This window comes from Maylandia zebra, linkage group LG3 (assembly GCF_041146795.1).
Source record: "Maylandia zebra isolate NMK-2024a linkage group LG3, Mzebra_GT3a, whole genome shotgun sequence".
NCBI lineage: Eukaryota > Metazoa > Chordata > Actinopteri > Cichliformes > Cichlidae > Maylandia > Maylandia zebra.
Window position 1 is genome coordinate 13880835 of NC_135169.1, and position 20617 is coordinate 13901451.

Consider the following 20617-nt stretch of genomic DNA (forward strand, 5'->3'; position numbering starts at 1 on the left):
CTAAAACCAGACAGCAGGCAGAAGTTCAACCTACTGTTTTGATTCAAAGCAAATCCCTTTTCTTCTATGTGTCATATATAAATTATATTTTAACTATAAATTTAAAATCGCCACTTTATTAGGCACAGGCTCCTCTGCATGTTAATGCAAGTATATAATCAGCCAACTGTATTGTAGCGTCGACATGCTCTACATGGTTGAGTTCAGACTGGGGTTCAAGCTGTGGCTGGTGTGAGAGTGCCAACTGAGCCTTGTTTAAACAACCTGCCCAATTATTGTCCAGGCCTTTATGATGGCAACATGACACACTGCCTACATGACGATGAGTTCACTGTCCTCAAATGGCCTCCACAATCACCAGATCTCACTGCAGCAGAGCAGCTTAGGGATGTGGAGGAACAGGAGATTCACACCATGGATACGCAGCCTGTCACTACCAAGGTGTACCTAATAAAGTGGTCGTTGAGTGTATGTGGGTAAAATAATAATAATCAGACTTGAGACTCTTTGTTAAGTTTGTAAAATTCTTATTTGTGAAATAAAAAAAATACATATTTACATGAAGACCAAGATAACAGGAATAAAACTGCTAAAAGGAATAAAAACACATCATTGAATCACAAAAAAACCAAAAAAATTAAAACGGCCAGAACCGTCTGTAGGCCTCGTGCATCTCAAGGTTTAATGCTTCAGTTTAAAAAAAGAAAGAAAAAATATCAGCCCCAGTGACGGCGATGACAAAAAACTTCATAAGAGATGACAGAGTCAGAACTGTGTCAGGTGCAGGAAAATCTCGCCTCTAAATGTCACAGCAACAGGACGTCAGCTTAAACAGCAGGTACACATTAATGCTTAGGTGTGTAATGCTCTCGCCGTCAGTTTAACGCTCATTACATTAAAGTGGAAAATAGATAAACATCCAGTTAAAATAAAATCAGCTGCTCCAAAGCGCTTAATAACTTAATAAGGTGGCCTTAGCACAACAAGCTGTGGGGTAGGAACAGCACACCTGCTAAGGTGTGACAGTCCACACTGCGAGAAGTTAAACAGGTAAGCACGCTACTGCCCAATGAGGTAAGTGGTTTTGGAAAATCCTATTGTGTGTCTGTGTTGCTCCCCCCAGTAGCAGTTGGTCCGGTCCAGGCTGCTTCCAGTGATGATGAGCCGTCAGGAGGAGTCCACTGGAGCTTTTGGAGAGGGGGGAAAAATTATTACATAAATCCAAAAAAAAAAAAAAAAAAAAAGTGTATATATATATATGTGTATGTATGTATGTATGTATGTATGTATGTATGTATGTATGTATGTATGTGTATATATATATATATATATATATATATATATATATATATATATATATATATATATATATATATATATATATATACACAAAAATTATGAAGTGAAACCAAACAAACAGCAAAAAACCAAAATGTACAACAGCATTTTTGCATTTAAATAAACGCCCCTCACAAAATGTCAGTATTAATGCTTTAATAAAAAAAGAAATAAAACTTACAAAAATAAAAAGTAAGCAATTTTTTTCTGTATATAATTTTAATTATTGAATGATACAAAAACAAAAAGATGTGGTGTAAATATTTCAGTGTTATTTATGAAATTATGTTTTCTCAATTTTACTTTTAAAATATTTTCTAATATAAGCTATAAACGCTTGTCTTTAATATTTTTACTTCTTGTAAGTTTGTGTAATTTCTTGTCACAAATCAGTTGATTTAGTTTTTATTTATTTTTACCTTCAGCTTTCTCCTCTCCATCTTCTCCTCTGTTATTCCTCTTCTTGTTCACCTGCCCCATACTTCTCTTCGCCTCGTGCAGCAGCCCCTCCTTCCTCACCTTCTCCATACAGCGCTCCACCCTCTGCGCCTCCTCCTCCTCCTTCTCCTCCAGCAGCGAGCGCAGAAAGGCGGCGCTCACCACCTCCTCCCCCTCCCCCACCAGGAAGGCGTTCTTGAAGCGGTTATAGAGCATCGACGCCTTGTCCATGATGTCCTGGTTTGCCCGGTAGTAACGCATCTGCTCACGAGGAAAACAAATACATAATAACAACTGACACGATTTGTATAGTTATTATTTGTTTATTCATTTGATTTATTTTGAATTCAGTCCAGGTTTAAGGTTGCAAGTGACCAATCACCTTGGAGTGATGTCATAGCTTTGCTACGTGGAAACACCATCACACCTAATCCCAAACGTAATCACAGTGACACCCTAACCCCCACCCCATTTTTGTGATTTCTTGTCCTGAGTGGACACAAAGCGATGACATCATAGTAGTGTGACAGGTCAGATGCATTGCTTATCCAAGAACCACCACGAGGATATCAGTATGTGCGTTTACCTTCCTGAGCGTGGCGACGAGCTCGCTGTGCCTCTGGACGTGTTGAGACGTCACATAAACCATACTGAGCTGATTCAGCGCCGCCAGACACTTGCTGATGTCCTGAGGATGAAGCACATTAGTCGCGTCGTTCAGTTTCAGTAAACATGCAGCGTTTTTGAAATATTAAAGCTGCATTTAGATTTTCTGGCCACAAGGGGGCGATGTAGCTCCTGATAGCTAAAGCAGTGAGAATCATAAAAATGATCTAATGTCGGCTCACTTTTTATAAAATCACTGTGAACGGTTTTACATTTTGTGCCGTCGTTAATCTGCAGCCAGTTTAAGTTTCGGCTCTTACGGGATTGTCGTTCTTCAGAGAGATCCGGATGTCTCCGTGGATCCGGTGTAGCGTCGAGTCCGTCAGCGTCACCGTCGAGCGCTTCTTCTGCTGCTCCTGTACCGGGTTACCTTCTCCTCCAGCGCTCTTCTCCACTGCTGCTGACGTCTCGGGTCGGCTCGCTCCGTCACTTTCCTTCTCCTCGCCGGTCTTCCTCTGCCCGCCCGGCTCCGCGCCTTCACATTTCTTCTCGCCCGTTGTTTTTTGCGTTTTGTGTTTTTCTGCATTTTCCGCCTTTTTTGGTTTCTCCGCCTCGTCCTTCTTCTTTTCTTCACCCTCCTGTTCTTTTCTTCTTGCTGCTGCTGCTTCCCCCTCCTCCTTGCGCTCCTCGTTTTTCTTCGCAGCCTCCGTCACGCTCTTGGCTTTTTTCTCCTCCGCTTGAGTTCTTTCAGATTTCATCTGGACCTCGATGCTTTTCTTCGAGCTCCCATCATCCGACTTCTCTTTTTCTTCAGCGCCCTTCTTCTTCTCTTTCTCCAAACTTCTTTTCTTTTCCACCTTCTCCTCTGTCTTCTTCTCCCCCTCCTTTGCAGATGTTCCTCCCACCTTCTCCTCTTCCCTCACGGTCATTCCTCCCATCATCGTCTTCACCTGGACCTTCGGACCCTGCCCAGCTGTTGCCTTGACAATCTTTCCAATTATTTTTCTCTCCTCCTTCTTTTCTTCATCAGTCTTCTTCTCCTCCTCCTTTTCCTTTGTCTTCAGCTCCACATCTCGACTTTTCTCCAACTTTTCTTCTACCTGCATCTTCTGCGATGTCCTGCCGTTCCCCTTCTTGGCTCCTTCCTTCTTCTTCTCTGATGTTTTCTTGGCTGAGGCTGACTCCTTCGCACTCCTCCACTCTGACCTTGTCGGGCTTCCTGTCCTCCTCCTCTTCGCTCCGTCGCCGCCTCTCCTGATGAGAAAACAGACAGAGGTTTAAACTCCTGACTGATTTTACCGTATCATTTTTTTCCCCTTCCTCTTACAGAGCGCTCCTCGTTGCCTCCCTCCTCCTCCCTCCTCTCCCGGCCTTCAGCAGACCCCTCAGAGACTTTAACACGCTCTCCCTCTTGGCGGCCAGGTGGCGCTGTCGCTGCAGGAGAAATGTTGAGACGTTTTCATCCTTCTCTTCAATTTAAAACATTTCCTTAATGAAGACAGACTCTACCTCATCGTCTGGAGCAGCACCTCCTCTTTTCTCCCTCTCAGTTTTCTCCTTCTGCTTCTCTCCCTCAGATCTCCTCTCCCTCTTCTCCTCTTCCACCTTTTTCTTCTGCTCCTCTTCTCTTCTTAAATCTTTCTTTGCTTCTATAACATCCTTCCTCGCCTTCTGCTGCACCTTCTTCACCTCCTTCTCTCTTCTTGACTGTTTCCTTTCATCTGAATCATCCTTCCTCATCTTCTGAAGTGCCTCCTTTTCTCTCGTCCTCCTCATTTCTTTGGGCTCCGGGCTGGTGTCTTTCCTTGTCGTCTCCTCTTCCACCTTCTGCTCCTCCTTCTCTCTTCCTAAATCTTTTTCTTCTGAATGATCGTTTCTCGTTTTCTGCTGCACCTCCTTTTCTCTTGTTTTCCTCGTTTCTCGGGCCTCTGTGCTCCTTTCTCTCCTTGTCTTCTCCTCTTCCAACTTCTTCGCCGCCTTTTCTCTTCCTAAATCTTTCCTTTTCTGTGAAGCATCCGTCCTCATCTTCCGAAGCGCCTCCTTTTCTCTTGTCCTCCTCGTTTCTCGGGCCTCACTGGTGTCCCTACTTATTTTCTCCTTTTCAACCACCTTCTCCTCCTCCTCCTCTGTTCTTAAATTTTTTTCTTCTGATGTGTCATTTCTCGTTTTCTGCTGCTCCTCCTTTTCTTTCGTCCTTCTCATTTCTCTGGCCTCCAGCCTCCTGTCTCTCCTCTTCTCCCCCTCTTCCTCCACCTCCTTACTCTTCACATCTTTCTTTTCCTCTGAAATATTCTTCCTCGCTTTCTTCTCCGCCTCTTTTTCTTTCATCCTCCTTGTTTCTTTGCCCTCTGTGCTCCTGTCTCTCTTCTGCTTCTCCTCCTCCTCCTCCTTCTCAGCTGGACTCGTCTTTACTCCTTCCTCCTCTGTTCCCTTTTCCTGTTCCTTGTGTCTTTTTGATGATCGTCTCTCCATCGTTGCCTTTTCCTCGCTGCTGTCCTGACTTTTCTTCTGCACCTCCCCTTCGCTCTTCCTCTTGACTCCTCGGGCCTCTTCTTTTTCTCCTTCCTCTTTCTCATTCGTTTTCCTCTGGACCACCTCCTCATCGTTTTTCTTCTCTCTTCTCTTCTTGACTCCTTTGTCATCTTCCTTCTCCTTCCCCTCATCCACCTTCTTCTCGTCCTCCTCGTCCTTCCTCCTCTTCACTCCTCGGCCCTCTTTCTTCTGCTCCTCCCTCTCATCTCTCCTTGTCCTTACTCTTCTGCTGTCTTCCTTTTCCTCCTCCTTCTTCTCCACCTTCTCTTCATTTCGGCGCTTGAAGTCTCTGCTCTCTTTCTTTTCCTCCTCCTCCTCCTCCTCCCTCCTTCCACCGGTCGTCATCAGAGCAGGTTCCATCTTCTGCAGCTTCACATTGATCTGACGGAGACGAGGAAAACATGAAACTTTATTCAAAAGCTGAAAAGACAAAATGAGAAAAAGAAGTTTAACATGTGTCTCTGTTGCTTAGCAACGCATCAGATTAGCAGAGGGTCTGAATCGAGCTTTTAGATTAAATCTTACATTTTAATCAAAGAAAGAACTGAAGGCTTTTCTTTGAACAGTGTTGAGCTGCTGAATAACACAAGTTATTAATGGCTCATTTAAACTTACAATGGGCAGCATCACTCCATGCGTGTTCAGCTTCGGCTCTTCTGCTCGGCTCCTGGTCGTCACTTCACTTGCAGCTTCTTTGGAGGCTTCAGCCTGTCTGGGTTCTGCTTCAGTTGTGCTTTTAGCCTTTTCTTTACTCGCTGTGGTTTCACCCACTGAAGCTTTGACCGCTCCTGTCTGAGAAAAAGAAGAAAAAGAAGAAACAAAAGTTTATTTGTAAGCATTTAATGTCAACAGTTCACCATGCTCTTCCCCACTGAGCTCTAATAAAAGAAGAAGCTCCAGTTTCTTCCATAAACTAGAGGATGAGGCGAGCCATGGATTGCTGGTGTTCTCATGAGGGTGTGTTAGAGCAGAATGAACCTGACACTTTTTTTCTGTTGCAGGAAAAACTGGAAAAAGCCTTCAAAGGCGGTGACGTGAGCCCGAGACCGTCGTCCACAGATTTGTTGGTGCTTTGGAAGCTTCTGCATGGGAGCTTCAAGCTTCAATTCAATCCTCCAATTTCGAGCACACAGAGACGGATCTCCGTCGCCCTGCTTTACTAATCTATATATCCAGAAAACAGGAAAATATCCACAGAAATATCCGCAGGTGCAAAGCCAAAAAAACAATATCAAGCAAAACCTTTATTCTCTCTCCACTGTAGGTCCACGTCATTATCTGTGATCTACAGATGCAGAAATGTGCTAAAATCTCCATGAAAATGTTTAATCTGTGACATCCAACTACTCCACAGCACCACCCGTTGAGACAGACACTGATGGACACATGGATGGGATAAACATTAAGAAGATGAAACTATTCTACTTGTGTTTATGTCTCGAGTTTCCCACATCCCCCTCCTCTGCAGACAACTCCTCCGTGCTTCTGAATTACCCCCCCCCCCACCCAAAAAAAAAAGAAAGAAAAAAAAATATATTTTTTTTTAAAATATAAAAGTATATATATATATATATATATATATTTTTTTTTTTTTTTTTTTTTTTTTTTTTTTTTTTTCCCCCCTCACTTTGCAGCTTTCAAGTTCAATCTCACAACAGACAGTGAAACACCAGCACACAACAAGGAGCTTAATCCTTCTAAATCCCTCCCTGCAGCACACTCTGAGGATGTGATTTTTCCAAGTTCACAGAGCACATACAGAGTGGGTCCAGTGCTCCACAACCAGGATGGTAACCCTCACTGTCTGACTGACAGGCACCATCTCCAGCCCCCTGGTATAGTTGTTGCAGGGAGGCTGAGAGACCCCAGAACCACTGCTGAACCACTGCCAGTCCAGAGGCCCTCTCCCCAAATGGAACAGCCCCACAGCTTTAAAACATTTAACCTCTCACCTCTTTGTCTGTCTTGGCCAAGGCGGTGTGTTCACCTGCACTCCCTCCTGCAGACGGACCGCCGCTTGCCGACCTTCTGGTTCGAGCAGTCGCAACGGTCTCTGCAGTGTCTGCAGCAGGGGTGGAAGCCTGCTTGGACTCCTCACTTTGCTCTGCAGCCAATCTTGATGAAACTCGTGTGGGAGTTTTAACAGCAGCTTCCTTTTCGCCTCCTGTGCGCCGCCTGTCGGCGGCAGCTTTACTGGCCGACTCGGATCTGCTGGGGGAAGATTTAGTGACAGCACTTGGAGTTGGACTTTTAGCAGCAGACGTCGGTTTAGAGGGTGTAGATTTGGTCGCTGGTGCGGACTTGGCAGGTGTAGCCTTGGGTGATTTGGCAGGTGTAGTTTTAGGTGCTGGGGTTGGTTTAGCTGGAGTAGCTTTGGTTGCAGAAGCCGGTTTTGCTGGTGTACTTTCTGTGTTTGTCTTCCCCGGTACCTGAACAGAAGATAGAACGAAGAACCTTTATTAGAACCGAAACATGCCTCACTCATGGGCTATAAACATTTAGAATCAGAATCAGAATCCTTTATTGATCCCTGGGGGAAATTATTTTTTGTTACAGTGCTCCATTTTAAACCAACATTAAGACAAGACAGACAATACACTAACTAAGAATAGTACAATAAGCAGAGGTGCCAGCAGTGTGAGAAATATGTTGGAAATAGCCTTTTCAGCCCCCTATCCATGCCTTTGACCCTAGTCTGTTCTGATTGGTCAGCTTCCAAAACAAATGTAACTAGTTGAGATGATGCTGCACGTGAAACATTTACTCTTTCATGTCTGTCACATGAGGTCATCCTGAACCTGCTCACATCTGTGAAGAGAACCTGCCCTCACTGTTGGACCTGTCACTTCAGGTGATGATCTGACCCAACTGGACAGACTGATACTACTGAAGTAAAGCTGTGCCACATCAAATCACCCAATATAATTGTTTAGGTGATGTAAGAGTGTCTGATCAATCACAGCAGCTAACTGGAGAAGGTGGAAAATGCCCTGAATTCACTGACATTAATAAAAGCGGCAGCATCAATGAAAGCATCAATAAAACACTGTTCAGTATTTTTATATACCAGATACATCATCACAAATATAATTTTAAAGCTATATAAGCTTTTTTTAAGCAGTGCGTCAGAAATATTACAAACACATCATTAGAAAATGCTTTTAGCAGTTCATTCATAACCATTCAATTACATAAAAATGAACTGAAGCGATTACGTAGCATTTTCATTGCAACTGATGAGTGATCTTTAAAGAGAGACTGACTTTGAGTTTACTCCCGACTCCAGGCGTGTTCTGGATCTCCCACATGCCCTCGGTGAAGCCTTTGATGCGAACGCCGCTGCCATACTTCATCTTGTTTCCCACATAAGGGACGATGTTCTCCGGCGGCAGGAAGCCTCTGGGGAGGGGAGATTAATCACAGTTCGATCAATGCTGCTCAGAAAATGATACGATCGATCTGCAGCTGCACGTACGTACATCTGATGGGTGCCGAAAAAGAAGACGGGGACTCGCTTCTTGTACCCCTCGTCCGACTTACAGATCTGTAAAACACAGAAGAAGAGTTAAAGCGCGTACACACAAACAGCTGCATGCAGGTATTTACAGCTGAGGTGTGAGCGCACCCTCGCCGGCCAGTGAGGGAAGCCCTTCATCTTGGCGAACACCAGGTCTCCGGGTTTGAACTGGTCGCCGTTTTTTCCCGGCATCCTGTTGCTTCAGAGCTCGGTCGCACAGCAGGAATCAAACACTGAAAGACAAGCAGACCATTTAGACCACAGCAGCTGCTTCACACACTTTACCGTGTTTCATTTAAGGAGGTAAATGTGGGTAAGAGTGCGAGTGAATGAACAGATGTTGATTCGAGCTGTTCTTCAGCCTGTAGTAACCCCACACAGCTGTGACATACGTTGTAGTCAGAGGATTACAAACACTCATTAGCATGAATGTGATGGTCGTTTGGGGGTTTTTAATGACTTATTGAATCCACTCTTTCTCCAGGGTGAAATGACCGTACATCAATCTTTAATAACTTAAATAAAACAAGAACTGGATGCACAAGTTTGAATTCATTTTGGACTCTCTCCACACAGGGTCAAACATACACACAATCACTTAATCTTTTATTGATTCATTGATTGATTGGTAATACTTTATTCATCCTGAGGGAAAGGGTGGAAAGATCTCATTTCTAAACAAATGCAGATTCAAAGATCATCAGTTCAAACTGTATTCAAGTACAAGTTATTCAGATCTGTCACCACTTTTGGTCTAGAAGCCCCATGATGTGACCCTCAGATGATGTTCTCAGTTAGGATGTTTGGGAACCACCAAGAGCTGGAAACAGAACACCAGTGAAACCAGTTTTATATCACCATGGACTGAGAGGGTGAGAAAGAAGAAATAAGCCTCCAAATAAGCCTCCAAATAAGCCTCCAAATCAAACTCCTTCAAGCCAAGCAGCCGTCTCGTCTGAAACTGTGCTCTGTAGCAGAACACAGTTTCAGACGAGACGGCTGCTTGGCCTTGTGTGTCAAACAGAAATAAAGACTTCATTGTGTCAGCTGACGTCAGCATGAAGATAAAATATCTCTGGTAACATTTATAAGGTGGGGATGGGTTTTCTTATACAGGACAAGATCCCTGACTTGAGGTTAATTCCGCTGTGGCCAAGTGGAAGGACGACGAGGAGAACAAATCAGCAAGCACTAAGTCTAAACCACAGCATCTCCCCATCAATAACCAACCACAAATATGTTTGTTTGCATGTGTCTAATAAATTCTTCTCTGTAAGCAGACTGAGAGTCCACAGCTGTGCAACCCAAACCTTTAACTGCCTGATAATAAAATAGTGTGAACTCCTGAACTTCTCTCAGCAAAAAAGAAAACCACTCAAACCTAAGAACACAGAGCAACTGTACAGCACGGTGGTAGCATCACACCCTGGGGCTGTTTAGCTGTGAGTGGTACTAGTAACATTACACATTAAGGAATAAAGAAGAAGAGAACTACCTCAAAAATCTTCACCTTAAATAAACATCTAGGTGGTTGAAACATAGACAGTCAGGTGTTCCAACAGGACAAGAGCTGCTTTTTATGAGATAAAGCAGGTGAACACTGAGCTTCTGGTCTTCTTAAAGCCTTTCTCGAGTTTAAAGAAACGACCAATTCTGCCAAGAAGATATCCATCCTGAATTATGAGGAAGCTTGTTAATCCAAATTGTGCACCCAATTCTCGTTTTTTAGCTGTGCAAAGATTCCACAGTTCAAAGAAATCATCAAACGCCTAAAATTATCATGACATTCATGGGTGGGTGTGAACTTCTGACCACAGAATACATGGACTGTGACATTTTTTTTAAGTATTACTTTGCTCCGTGTTTTGTTCACTGTGCGTGTCCAGCCCTGATCTTACCAAGTGCATAAAATCGTCTGTAGGAAACAATTAAAGCGGAAACCCCAACTGTTTCCTTTCTCTTCTTTTTAAATATGAATGTCAGGCCTGAGTTAGAGGGCTTTTCCACTAGTTGGGGATTTGAATATTTCCTCAACTCAATTTCAAACTCAAACACACCACCACACAAAGAATTAATACATTTAACGTGAACTTGGAGATTAACGATAACGTGGCAGCAATACTTCAATCAATACACCCAACATGTGCTAAACCTGAGAGGATGCATAAGCAGGGCCAGACTTGAAGTCTGTAAGTAAAACATTTCACTTCCTGGACCTGAATCGTCCCACCAGCTGACCTTTGCGTGTGCAAAGTATAATCTTTCACACTAGCTCATCAGTTTCGCTCTCGTCTGCGTGTTTACGCTTTGTTTACAAATACAGGCTAACCACTGAAAGCTCGCGCTAACATGCCGACTCGCGCACCCTTACTCCGTGTTCGTGGCATGCACCGTGGATGTGACGTGGACTCACCTGCACACAGAACGACTGCCGCCTGGCACCGCGGACAAAAAACACGAAACAACAAGGCTTCTTGTTACTAAGCTATCCTCTAATGCACGTCGCCATATTGACCTCTGTGTTCGTGTCACGTGATCCACAATGGTTTTTCCCGCCGCTAGAGGACCGTTCCAACCACACGGGAGCTTTTGGACCGTACCACCTTAGGGTACAAAGGTTTTGTTTGTTTGTTTGTTTTTTTAAATCTGAATTTAGATTCCTTTCTTTATAATCACCATAATGATGTCATCAATGCACACCTTAAGAAATAAAGCACTACTTTGAACCAATAATTCTGTCGTCATTTCCGACTTTCGGCATTGAGCGTCTGCCCGTTGCTACGATACCTCAGCGCGTGGATTGGTCTGCCCTCAATATAAAGTACTGAACTTCATAATAAGTTCATAACTTCATTCACATATTCACGCGTGCACTAATGTGTTTTTGGGGAAAAATAAATGTAACGAACGTAAAGTTCACTGATAATTATAAATGAGAACTACTCGGTGTATGTTTAGAGTGCAGACAGGTACCACACCAAGGTGCATTTTTCTAATGATTTTTTTATATGGTTACGTCTTGCATTGTTAGTAACATAGTAAATAGTTAGTATCTTTGTTAGTAACAGTAACTCCAACAACTTTTAAAAGTCAAAATAAGACACTGTAATTGGCAGTGATCTACTCCATCTTCTCATAGCAGTGACGCTATATGAAAAAAAATGTAGATCCTCGTTTTTCTGTATAAATTAAAATTTCATGGTTAAAGTAATAATAAAAAAAGAGAGCTAGTTTCAACAGTTGCTTTGCAAATGCAAAGTGTGCCAGAAATTAAATGCACTACTATATCGTTCTAAACCTTGTGGAAGGCTTTCCACAAGGTTTAGAACTAATAAATCAATCAAGCTTTATTAACAGACTTAATTCGATGCTTACACAGATTAAAAATGAACACAAAATCTAAAAATCAGTCTCTGCTCTAATTCATCCTGAAGGTGTTTTGTCAGGTTTCGATCAGGACTCTGTGCAGGCCTTTATGGACCTGTCAGTCATGTTGGAACAGGAAGGGGCCATCCCCAAACTGTTGCCGCAAAGTTAGGAACATTAAATTATCCAAAATGTCTTATGTCAGTGCTCTAGAGTCCAGTGGTGGCATGCTGTACACAACTGCGTATGACATGTTGCATTGTGTTTGCTGATATAATGCTTGGATGCTGCTGTTTCTGTGGAAATCCATTCCATGACACTCTCTAAGCTAATCTGAATGCCACGTGAAGTTTGGAGGTCCATAGTGACTTACTCTGCAGAAAGCTGCTGGCCTCTGCACACTATGTGCCTCAGCATCTGCCGACCCGCTCTGTGATTTTACGTGGCCCACCACTTTATGGGTGAGCTGAAGTATATGTCAGTGGGACTCGAGTGAAGGTGATATGGGCAAGAATGTCCCTGGTCACAGTCAGCTGAGAGTTACCTCATTGGTATCACTGTGATCTAAAAGCTCTAAAAGAAAAAAAAAATCTTAATACCAGTTGCAAGTGAACAGCAGATTAAAAGCCCTGCTGCTGATCTTCAGTCACCTTAGCGTTGAGGATAACAGAAAACATCCAACCTGCAGTCAGGTTCTGACCGTCTCAAGTTCTGGCAAACTTTTTAATAATTTTCATTATACTGGAGAACGACTGTCAAATTACAGTGTTCACTCTAATATTAGGTTTTACCTAAAGTTTTACATCCATTCACAACTATGAACAATTAGGAATCACTAATTAATTGAACACACTAAGTGCATGTGTTTGGACTTTCGAAGTTGGAGCACACCACATCCACAGATGGTGGTGTCAAACCCAGGAGCTTCTTCTTGTGAGGCAACAGTGCTTAACTGTTTTTTTTAAGTTATTTTTTTATTTATTTTATATTTAAATTGTGTTAAATAATAATAACAATAATAATAATAAAAAAATTATAAATCACTAATCATAACAAATCTAATAAATACAATAAAACCCCTCTTTAATCAGCTTTTGATGTCCATGTTTTAGAATGGTTCGTATATAACAGAAACCATCTAGAATTGTATTTTTTTTAAAATAAGAACCTCTTTACCATCAAACATTCTGTGAAACAAAAAGCATAAACAATTGTGTGTCTGAACTACCACTAACTGTTATGGAAATATGAAATAAATTGAATCACACAAGAACAGGTCATCTTTGTGAGGTTTAATCTGTTTTGCAAAGAGACAAACGACAGTACAGAGTACTGCAGTCTGCATCACATCTGACCAACAAGAACAACAAGCACCAAATCATTTATAGACACAAGTTATTTATCATGGTGAGAAAAGCAGAGCTGTACATGTGGGAATATTTAGTACTGAAAGATTATATGGAGGCAGAGCGTGACACTGTGGAGCCTTTCATTCAGCCAGGTTAGCCTGACACAGAGAAGAGCAGAAACTTTCCATCACACAACTGGCTACAGAGCTTTGTACACAAATATAGTTATATTAAAAAAATAAATTAAATATAATTTAGAATTCAAACAGTTGTTGTTTTGAGCCACCAGATGTCAGTAAAGAGCTTCTATGCATCCTGCAGGTTCTTTCTATAAAGTGCAGGCAGGCAAACCTGCTTCTACTAACTGTTAGAAACATTTAACAACAGACAGAATTTAACAAAGATTTTTTGTTTGTATTCTTAAACAAAAGGCCTTTAATGTGAAAGGATCGAGAAAGTGTTGAGAGTGCAAACAACCAGAGAGTACTGTAATATTGTAATAATTATTATTTTTTCATTTCTTGTGTTTTAAATGTATTTTCATCCATGATTTCATTTTTAATTAATATAGTTGTTGATCTTTGATCGTTGGATCTAAAGAAACTCTCGTCTCTTTCATGGTGTAACGTGTAGTAACTCAGCCTGGGCTCTGTCTGAGTTTCTCCTGTGGATGTCAAATACTCAAGGATATTATGACACAGTGAGAGTGCATAGCTGGTCATGCACATCACATATGTTGCTGCTTTGTTTGAGGTATTATTACAAGGGTTAATTTGTTTCCAGTGTGGAAATTTACAGGAACAGCAACAGGACCTGAATGCAATATGAGACTGCAGGTCTCTGCTTAATTTCAGGTCAGAAGTGATGCTCTGTAGTGACATCATCATAGTGGGCATCTAATCCCTGCTCAGCCTGACTGGGTTGCATCTTTTCCACTGATGCATGAGGTTCATTTCCTGAAAGATAAGTTTTAAAATGTATCTGCTGTTAACTTATGAGGAGTTCAGACAGAGAGATGAGTTAATCATCACCATATTGATTGTTCAGTGAGTGATTCAGAGTGTTACCTTTGGCTCTGAGTTGATATAAAGATATCATGAGAAGAGTGGACATGAAGTATGGAAAGAACACCATCAGGTGGAGGAGCACTCTGAACGCAAGCTGGAGGGAGCTGTAGTCAGGGAGTGGAGCTGTCAAAGGCGGCACAGCAGTGGTGGATCTCACTGTAGATGTGAGTGGAGGTCTGGTTGTAGGTTTTTCTGCAGAGAGAATCCCACCTGTTCAGGTGAATATGTGGATGAAATAAGAGCTGAAATCAGAGTGAAGCTCCTCACCTGTGACAGTGATCCAGCTGGATGGAGACTCTCCATGACCGCTGATGTCACACTTGTAGAGGCCTTCATCAGACCTGGAAACATGCTGGATGGTCATGTGACCTGTAGGCTGCTTCCTGATGAGGGAGCCATCTTTATAGAAAGCAGCTGGGAGCTTGGAGGGAGTGGTCTTTGTTTTACAGAGCAGAGTGACGTCATCTCCCTCCATCACAGGGAGGACAGGACTCTGCAGGATCACTGATCCACCTCAACACAGAGACAAACTACAGCATTTCATCCATTTACACACAGCTTCATCAACACTAACTCCACACACTCAGCTTACCAGTGACTGTCAGGTTAACCATGTTACTGATGGGACCCTCTCTGGACTCACACCAGTAAACTCCACTGTCCCACATGAAGATATAGGTGATGTTACAGGATGAACCAGCTGGTTTTTCCCACCCATCTCTACACTGAGTCCTCTGTTCTGTGCTTGTGTTTCTCCACAGAGTCCATCCAGCAGAGCTGTCGTCCTCCTCACAGCTCAGAGTCACAAAGTCTCCTCTAAAGAACTGAGAGCTGCTGGGACTCACAGTCAGACGAGCTGTGATAGAGAGAGCAGGATATTTATTGTCTATGTTTTTTGATCATGAGACAGTTGCCAGTTGTCTCCTCTGCTGTGACATATGGTCCTGAAAGTAACTGGTTGTCTGTATTCACAGCTTTAAGAATCTCCCCAAGTGTTTCAAATTTGCCCATTTTGAAACAGTGAAAGATGAAACTGTTCAGTTTAGAAAAGATAGTTGGGTTTTAAATGTTTCTACTTTTCAGAGCTTTGTTTTCTTTGATTCAAGGGTGGGGTATCTAAACAACATATGTGCTACACATGAAACATTCTTCCTAAAGAAAGAAAGAAAGAAAGAAAGAAAGAAAGAAAGAAAGAAAGAAAGAAAGAAAGAAAGAAAGAAAGAAAGACGGGTGTAGGTTTAGCTCAGTTGGATGAGCATGTAGTCATATATCGAATCACTCTGAGAGGCCGGCCCATGTTCTAGTACGACCGTTCTTTAAAAAGAAAGAAAGAAAACTTGATGTTGCTGTCATTTAGGTTAGGTTTTTTTAAACATATAAATTCCCCTCTCGCCCCTGCGGGGGGTCTACCCTTCAAGCTCAGGCGAATGAGGCGTTGACAGATAGTTTTTTTCTTTCTATCAATTTTGTTTTTCTTTACTCAAAGAGATCAAATTATTGGTGGGGACAATTCAATAATCGCTGGATATTGGTGGGGACATGTCCCTTCCATCCTTGCCAAATCACTCTTGCATTTTTTATTCTAACAACCAATGAAAATAATGACTATTAGCAAGGTTGCCCAAACTTTTGCATCCCATTGTAGTTGCCTGTGTATGGTGACAACTTTAATAATCTCTTCAAGTGAGTCAAAAAATACTTTCATCTTTAAACAGCCAAAATGTTTATGCAGACTTGCTAATGAAAAGAAAATGGAGAATTCATATCCATGAAAACAGACAAAAAGGTTATTTTTTAAAAACTATTTCACATTTTGCTAAGTCTGCCAGATTTACAGTGTGACAGAAGAAGGTTACTGACCTTGGTTTGTGGTGCAGCTCAGCAGTGAGATCAGAACTAAAGAGAAATTAAACTCAGGTTAGTTCAGAGTTTCACATTCAACAAGACAGCAGAGGCATGAAAAACACAGAGTGAGCTTACAGAGCAGACACAGCAGAGACGTTTCCTCCATCCTGCTGCTCAATGGTATCAGACCAACACCGACATCAGCTCACAGTCATATAAAGTAAAACCCGCCTCCCTCTCCTCCTCTTCCTCTTCCTCTTTGATAGGATGTCAGTATTGTGGTTTCCTTTGTAGTGATCATCATGAAAAGGTTTCTTTGTTTGTTTGTAGAAAAAGAGTTTTAAAGTAATAAAAAAAAGTCGTAGGTAAGAAAACTGAACCAGAAAATAAGGCACAATGGATAATAAATTACAGCTGACCCAGCATCTGTAGCTGTGGGATGCTTTCACTGACAATCACTAAGGCAGTGGTTTTGAACGTGCTTTCGTTTCCTTAGACTCCTATATTAAAATCCTATTCCTAATCCTAAAATTTCCATCAAGACTAATAAACCTCACTGACAGACCCTTCTGTAAAGGATGTTAGCGGTAGCTTTTGTTCACCTGTACAGGTAAAAATTCTCTAGTCACCAGGTTTCTGGGGTCGATGAGATTCACGTGTATATCTCATCTTTCGGGTTGGTCACTGGACTGGACCTTTCAAACACTTTTCATGTCAAATTGCGCTCTCCAAACATTCACCAATCACACACACACACGTTCATACTGTACTTTATTCTCTACCTAAGCGCTTTGTCTAGCATTCACACACACTCACTCTCAAGGTTCAGCCACCTTCCCCATGGATACTCCAACATGCAGACTCAAGTAATCGGGAATCAAACTACGGACATTCTGATTAGTATTCAATTGAATTGAATTCACTTTTATTTATACAGCGCCAAATCACAACGACAGTCGCCTTAAGGCGCTTTGTAAGGTAGACCCTACAATAACACATACAGAGAAAACCCCAACAATCATATGATCCCCTATGAACAAGCACTTTGGCAACAGTAGGAAGAAAAAACGCATTAGGAAGAAACCTCCGGCAGAACCAGGCTCAGGGAGGGGCGACCTCTGCTGTGACCGGCTGGGGTGAGAGAAGAGAGACAGGATAAAGACATGCTGTGGAAGAGATTAATAACAAGCATCACTCAATGCAGAGAGGTCTGTTAATACATAGTGAGTGGTGACTGGAAAGGAAATACTCAGTGCATCATGGGAATCCCCCGGCAGCCTATGTCTATTGCAGCATAACTAAGGGAGGATTCAGGGTCACCTGGTCCAGCCCTAACTATATGCTTTAGCAAAAAGGAAAGTTTTAAGCCTAATCTTAAAAGTAGAGATAGTGTCTGTCTCCTGAATCCCAACTGGAAGCTGGTTCCACAGAAGAGGGGCCTGAAAACTGAAGGCTCTCCCTCCCATTCTACTTTTAAATACTCTAGGAACAACAAGTAGGTCTGCAGTAATCTTGTTGCAGCATTTTGGATTAGCTGAAGGCTTTTCAGTGAGTTTTTAGGACATCCTGATAATAATGAATTACAGTAGTCCAGCCTGGAAGTAATAATGAGAATCAGAATACTTTATTGATCCCTACACAGCAAAATCTCCAGTGTTAAATTAACACTGGAGATTTTGCTGTGTAGGGGAAATTCTTTTTCGTTACAGTGCTCCATTATAAAAAAACATTAACAAAGACAGACAATACACAAACTAAGAATAGCACACTATATACAGGCATATATATACACGTAAAGGTCACTTATTAATAAATAGCTGAAAGAGGAAGAACATGTGCAAAAAGGGTGTAGCTGTTGCAGTAAACAGTGTGTTAGATGGAGGAGTTGTACAGGGAGATGGCCACAGGCAGGAATGATTTCCTGTGTCGTTCAGTGGTGCTTTTCGGTAATCTCAGTCTTTCACTGAACGAGCTCCTGTGACTGACCAGCATGTCATGGAGTGGGTGGGAGGTGTTATCCAACATTGTCTTTATCTTGGACAACATAATAAATGCATGAACTAGTTTTTCTGCATCACTCTGGGACGGGATATTTCTAATTTTAGAGATGTTGCGCAAATGGAAGAAAGAACTCCTACGAGTACAATAACCTCAGTTTTATCTGAATTAAGGAGCAGAAAGTTAGCGGCCATCCAGGTCTTTGTGTCTTTAAGAAATTCCTGCAGCTTAACTAATTGGTGTGTGAATAGGGAAGCATGTATAATGTAAACAGAACTGGTCCTGGCACTGAACCCTGTGGAACTATGAGTGGAACTAATTAACTTTAGTATGTGAAGAGGACTCTCCATTTACACGAACAAATCAGAGTCTGTTAGATCAGTGATTCTCCAACTGTGGTACACGTACTACTAGTGGTACTTGGGCTCTCTCTGGTGGTACGCAGTTAATCTCCAATTTCTTTAAGATTAAACAATATACTATTGTGGAATTATGCAAAGACGAGTTCCCGAGGCTCTTCTGGGAGCCGGAATCAACCAGAAAACATCTCCCCGAGCGTGAGTCCTCTATGAAGAGCAGCCTTTCCTAGTACAGAGCAGTACTATCACCCAGGTCCGAGAGAGAGACGAGTTTCTCGGCCGCTCTGCGTCGGAGAGGGAGTAGCCCCACACCAGCAGTGCCTTCAGAGCAGTTTATTTTATTTTATTTAATTAACAAAAGCTGACTCAACACTTTGATTCAGCAAAGACAAAAGTCACTACGTCTGATTACCTTCCTCTTTCTTTTGTGAAGGATTTCACTGGCAGGGTAGGTTCAGCTTGCCATGTGAAAGAGGTGGCGTTCCTTGAGGGTTACACAGGAAACCTCTGACATATGCCTTTTTTTTGCTGAAGATAGCTCCCATCAACACTCTGTCATGGTTTTGGCATGGGTAACACCAAGATGGAGGTTGCTTCCAGTAGCGGCAGGTATCGACCACCCTGTTATTTCTCCAGAAAGTTCTCACAGACCCACAGAAACTACAGCACTATTGTTGTTGATGCTCTGTCTGACATTTATGAGTGCCATCACCTTCATGAGGATGAGTGTTACATCCTGTTTTATTTTAGTGTTTCCTGTTTCCCTCGCCTTCTTGATGAGATGATTGGCTACAGAACGTTCTGGCTCATGGGCTGTTCTGATATCAGTTTATCTTTTGTTTGCAGCTCTCTATCCTGTTGCAGCAGAGGGTTTGAAGTGCATTGCATATCATTTTCAGTTATTGGCTCATTTACGGTAAAATTAATCTTGGTGCATTAAACTTTCAGTCTGGTGTTGTGTCCAGTTGTTTGTTGACCTGCAAAAAACTCAGAAAGAACCAAACCCACAGCTGTGTTGTTAATGATTTAGGTACAGTGAAGCCATCACATCATCTCAGTGGGTGTAGTTTGATGTCATTTAACCACAAAGTTTATTTCTAACAACATGTTAGAAATAAACTTTGTGGCTAAATGACATCATTTAGCCACATCATGTAACAGAAGCTCAGACACCCCAGCACCTCCACCACCTCCAGCTCTCTTCCTCTCAGCTGACCTGCTGTCAGTAACAGTAACAGTCTTTATATTTAAGATCATCCTTTGACACCTTCAAAGAAACTCCTCCATCTTTCTGATGAAGCCTCAACTTTACGTTCACATGGAGGAAACATCTCTGCTTTTGCTGCTCTGTAAGTTCAGTCTGTGTGAAGATTCAGCTGAGGAAATCTAACAAAAAGAAAAACCTCAAAAAAACAGTCTGTAGTTTGTTTTTAGTGATGTTTGTCTGTAAGATGAATCTTCTGTACATGTTTCAGCTGAACAATCTTCCTCCTTTCTGCTCCGATTCTTAGCAAACAGAGATGTTGCGTCTGCTCTGCTCTCTGATCACTTCATTAAACACCACAAACCCTAAACTAACCTGAGTCTTGTTTCTCTTTAATTCTGATCTCACTGCTGAGCTGCAACAAAAACTAAGGTCAGTAACCTCCTTTACTCAGTCTGAAACTCCCTGATTGTGTCTGCTAAACTCAGGCTACATCCACATGTATAGAGGTATTTATGAAAAAAAAAATCCCATACACATGTGCAAAGATGTCTCCGTCCACATGTAAACACTAAAAACCCAGTCAAATGCTGTCATTTAGCCGTGTAGAAATGTTGGCCAATTAGAAGTCTAGAAGCATGGGAGGTAAAGAGTAAACAGGATTCTTAAGTACTCCGGAATAGTTTTTGTATTTTTCTGGAAAGGCAGCTAATTTTGTGTTACTTTTGAAGTGCCTTTGTAGAAATTCATCTCATGTAAACAATGACGTGTCTTAGACTGGGATAGTAAAAAAAGGCGCACACCTTTGATGTTGCGTGACTAAATCCCCATTTTCCTTGTCCACACGTAAACGCAAAAACTGAGTTTTTAAAAAGCAGTTTTTAGTGATCAAAAACGCTGTTTAAGTGTGGATGAAAGGTAGGAAAAACTGCGCTTTCAAAAATACCCATGTACGTTTGGACGTAGCCTCAGGCTTGGTTTGATTTTGTGTTTGCAGG

At 42.1% G+C, this 20617-nt stretch overlaps 2 protein-coding genes across 3 annotated transcripts; both read right to left on the bottom strand.

Annotated features, from left to right (window-relative positions):
* Positions 1–516: 516 nt before the first annotated feature.
* psip1b (PC4 and SFRS1 interacting protein 1b) lies at positions 517–11002 on the bottom strand. Of its 2 annotated transcripts, none has more exons than XM_076879943.1 (12): positions 10845–11002; positions 8540–8664; positions 8394–8458; positions 8178–8313; positions 6867–7343; positions 5530–5706; positions 3892–5295; positions 3710–3816; positions 2703–3636; positions 2363–2464; positions 1758–2037; positions 517–1187 (listed from the first exon to the last, which is right to left on the bottom strand). In XM_076879943.1, exons 2-12 carry the CDS (start codon positions 8621–8623, stop codon positions 1168–1170), a joined length of 3786 nt encoding a protein of 1261 aa, XP_076736058.1. In that variant the 5' UTR covers positions 8624–8664; positions 10845–11002; the 3' UTR covers positions 517–1167. The 2 variants fall into 2 exon arrangements, with proteins under 2 accessions (XP_076736058.1, XP_023010809.3); XM_023155041.3 differs by having other exon boundaries at positions 3892–5334.
* Positions 11003–13074: 2072 nt separating this feature from the next.
* LOC143416976 (low affinity immunoglobulin gamma Fc region receptor II-like) lies at positions 13075–16251 on the bottom strand. The gene is made up of 6 exons (XM_076882624.1): positions 16194–16251; positions 16074–16109; positions 14806–15069; positions 14481–14726; positions 14214–14405; positions 13075–14102 (listed from the first exon to the last, which is right to left on the bottom strand). Exons 1-6 carry the CDS (start codon positions 16222–16224, stop codon positions 14002–14004), a joined length of 870 nt encoding a protein of 289 aa, XP_076738739.1. The 5' UTR covers positions 16225–16251; the 3' UTR covers positions 13075–14001.
* Between the last annotated feature and the right edge of the window lie 4366 nt (positions 16252–20617).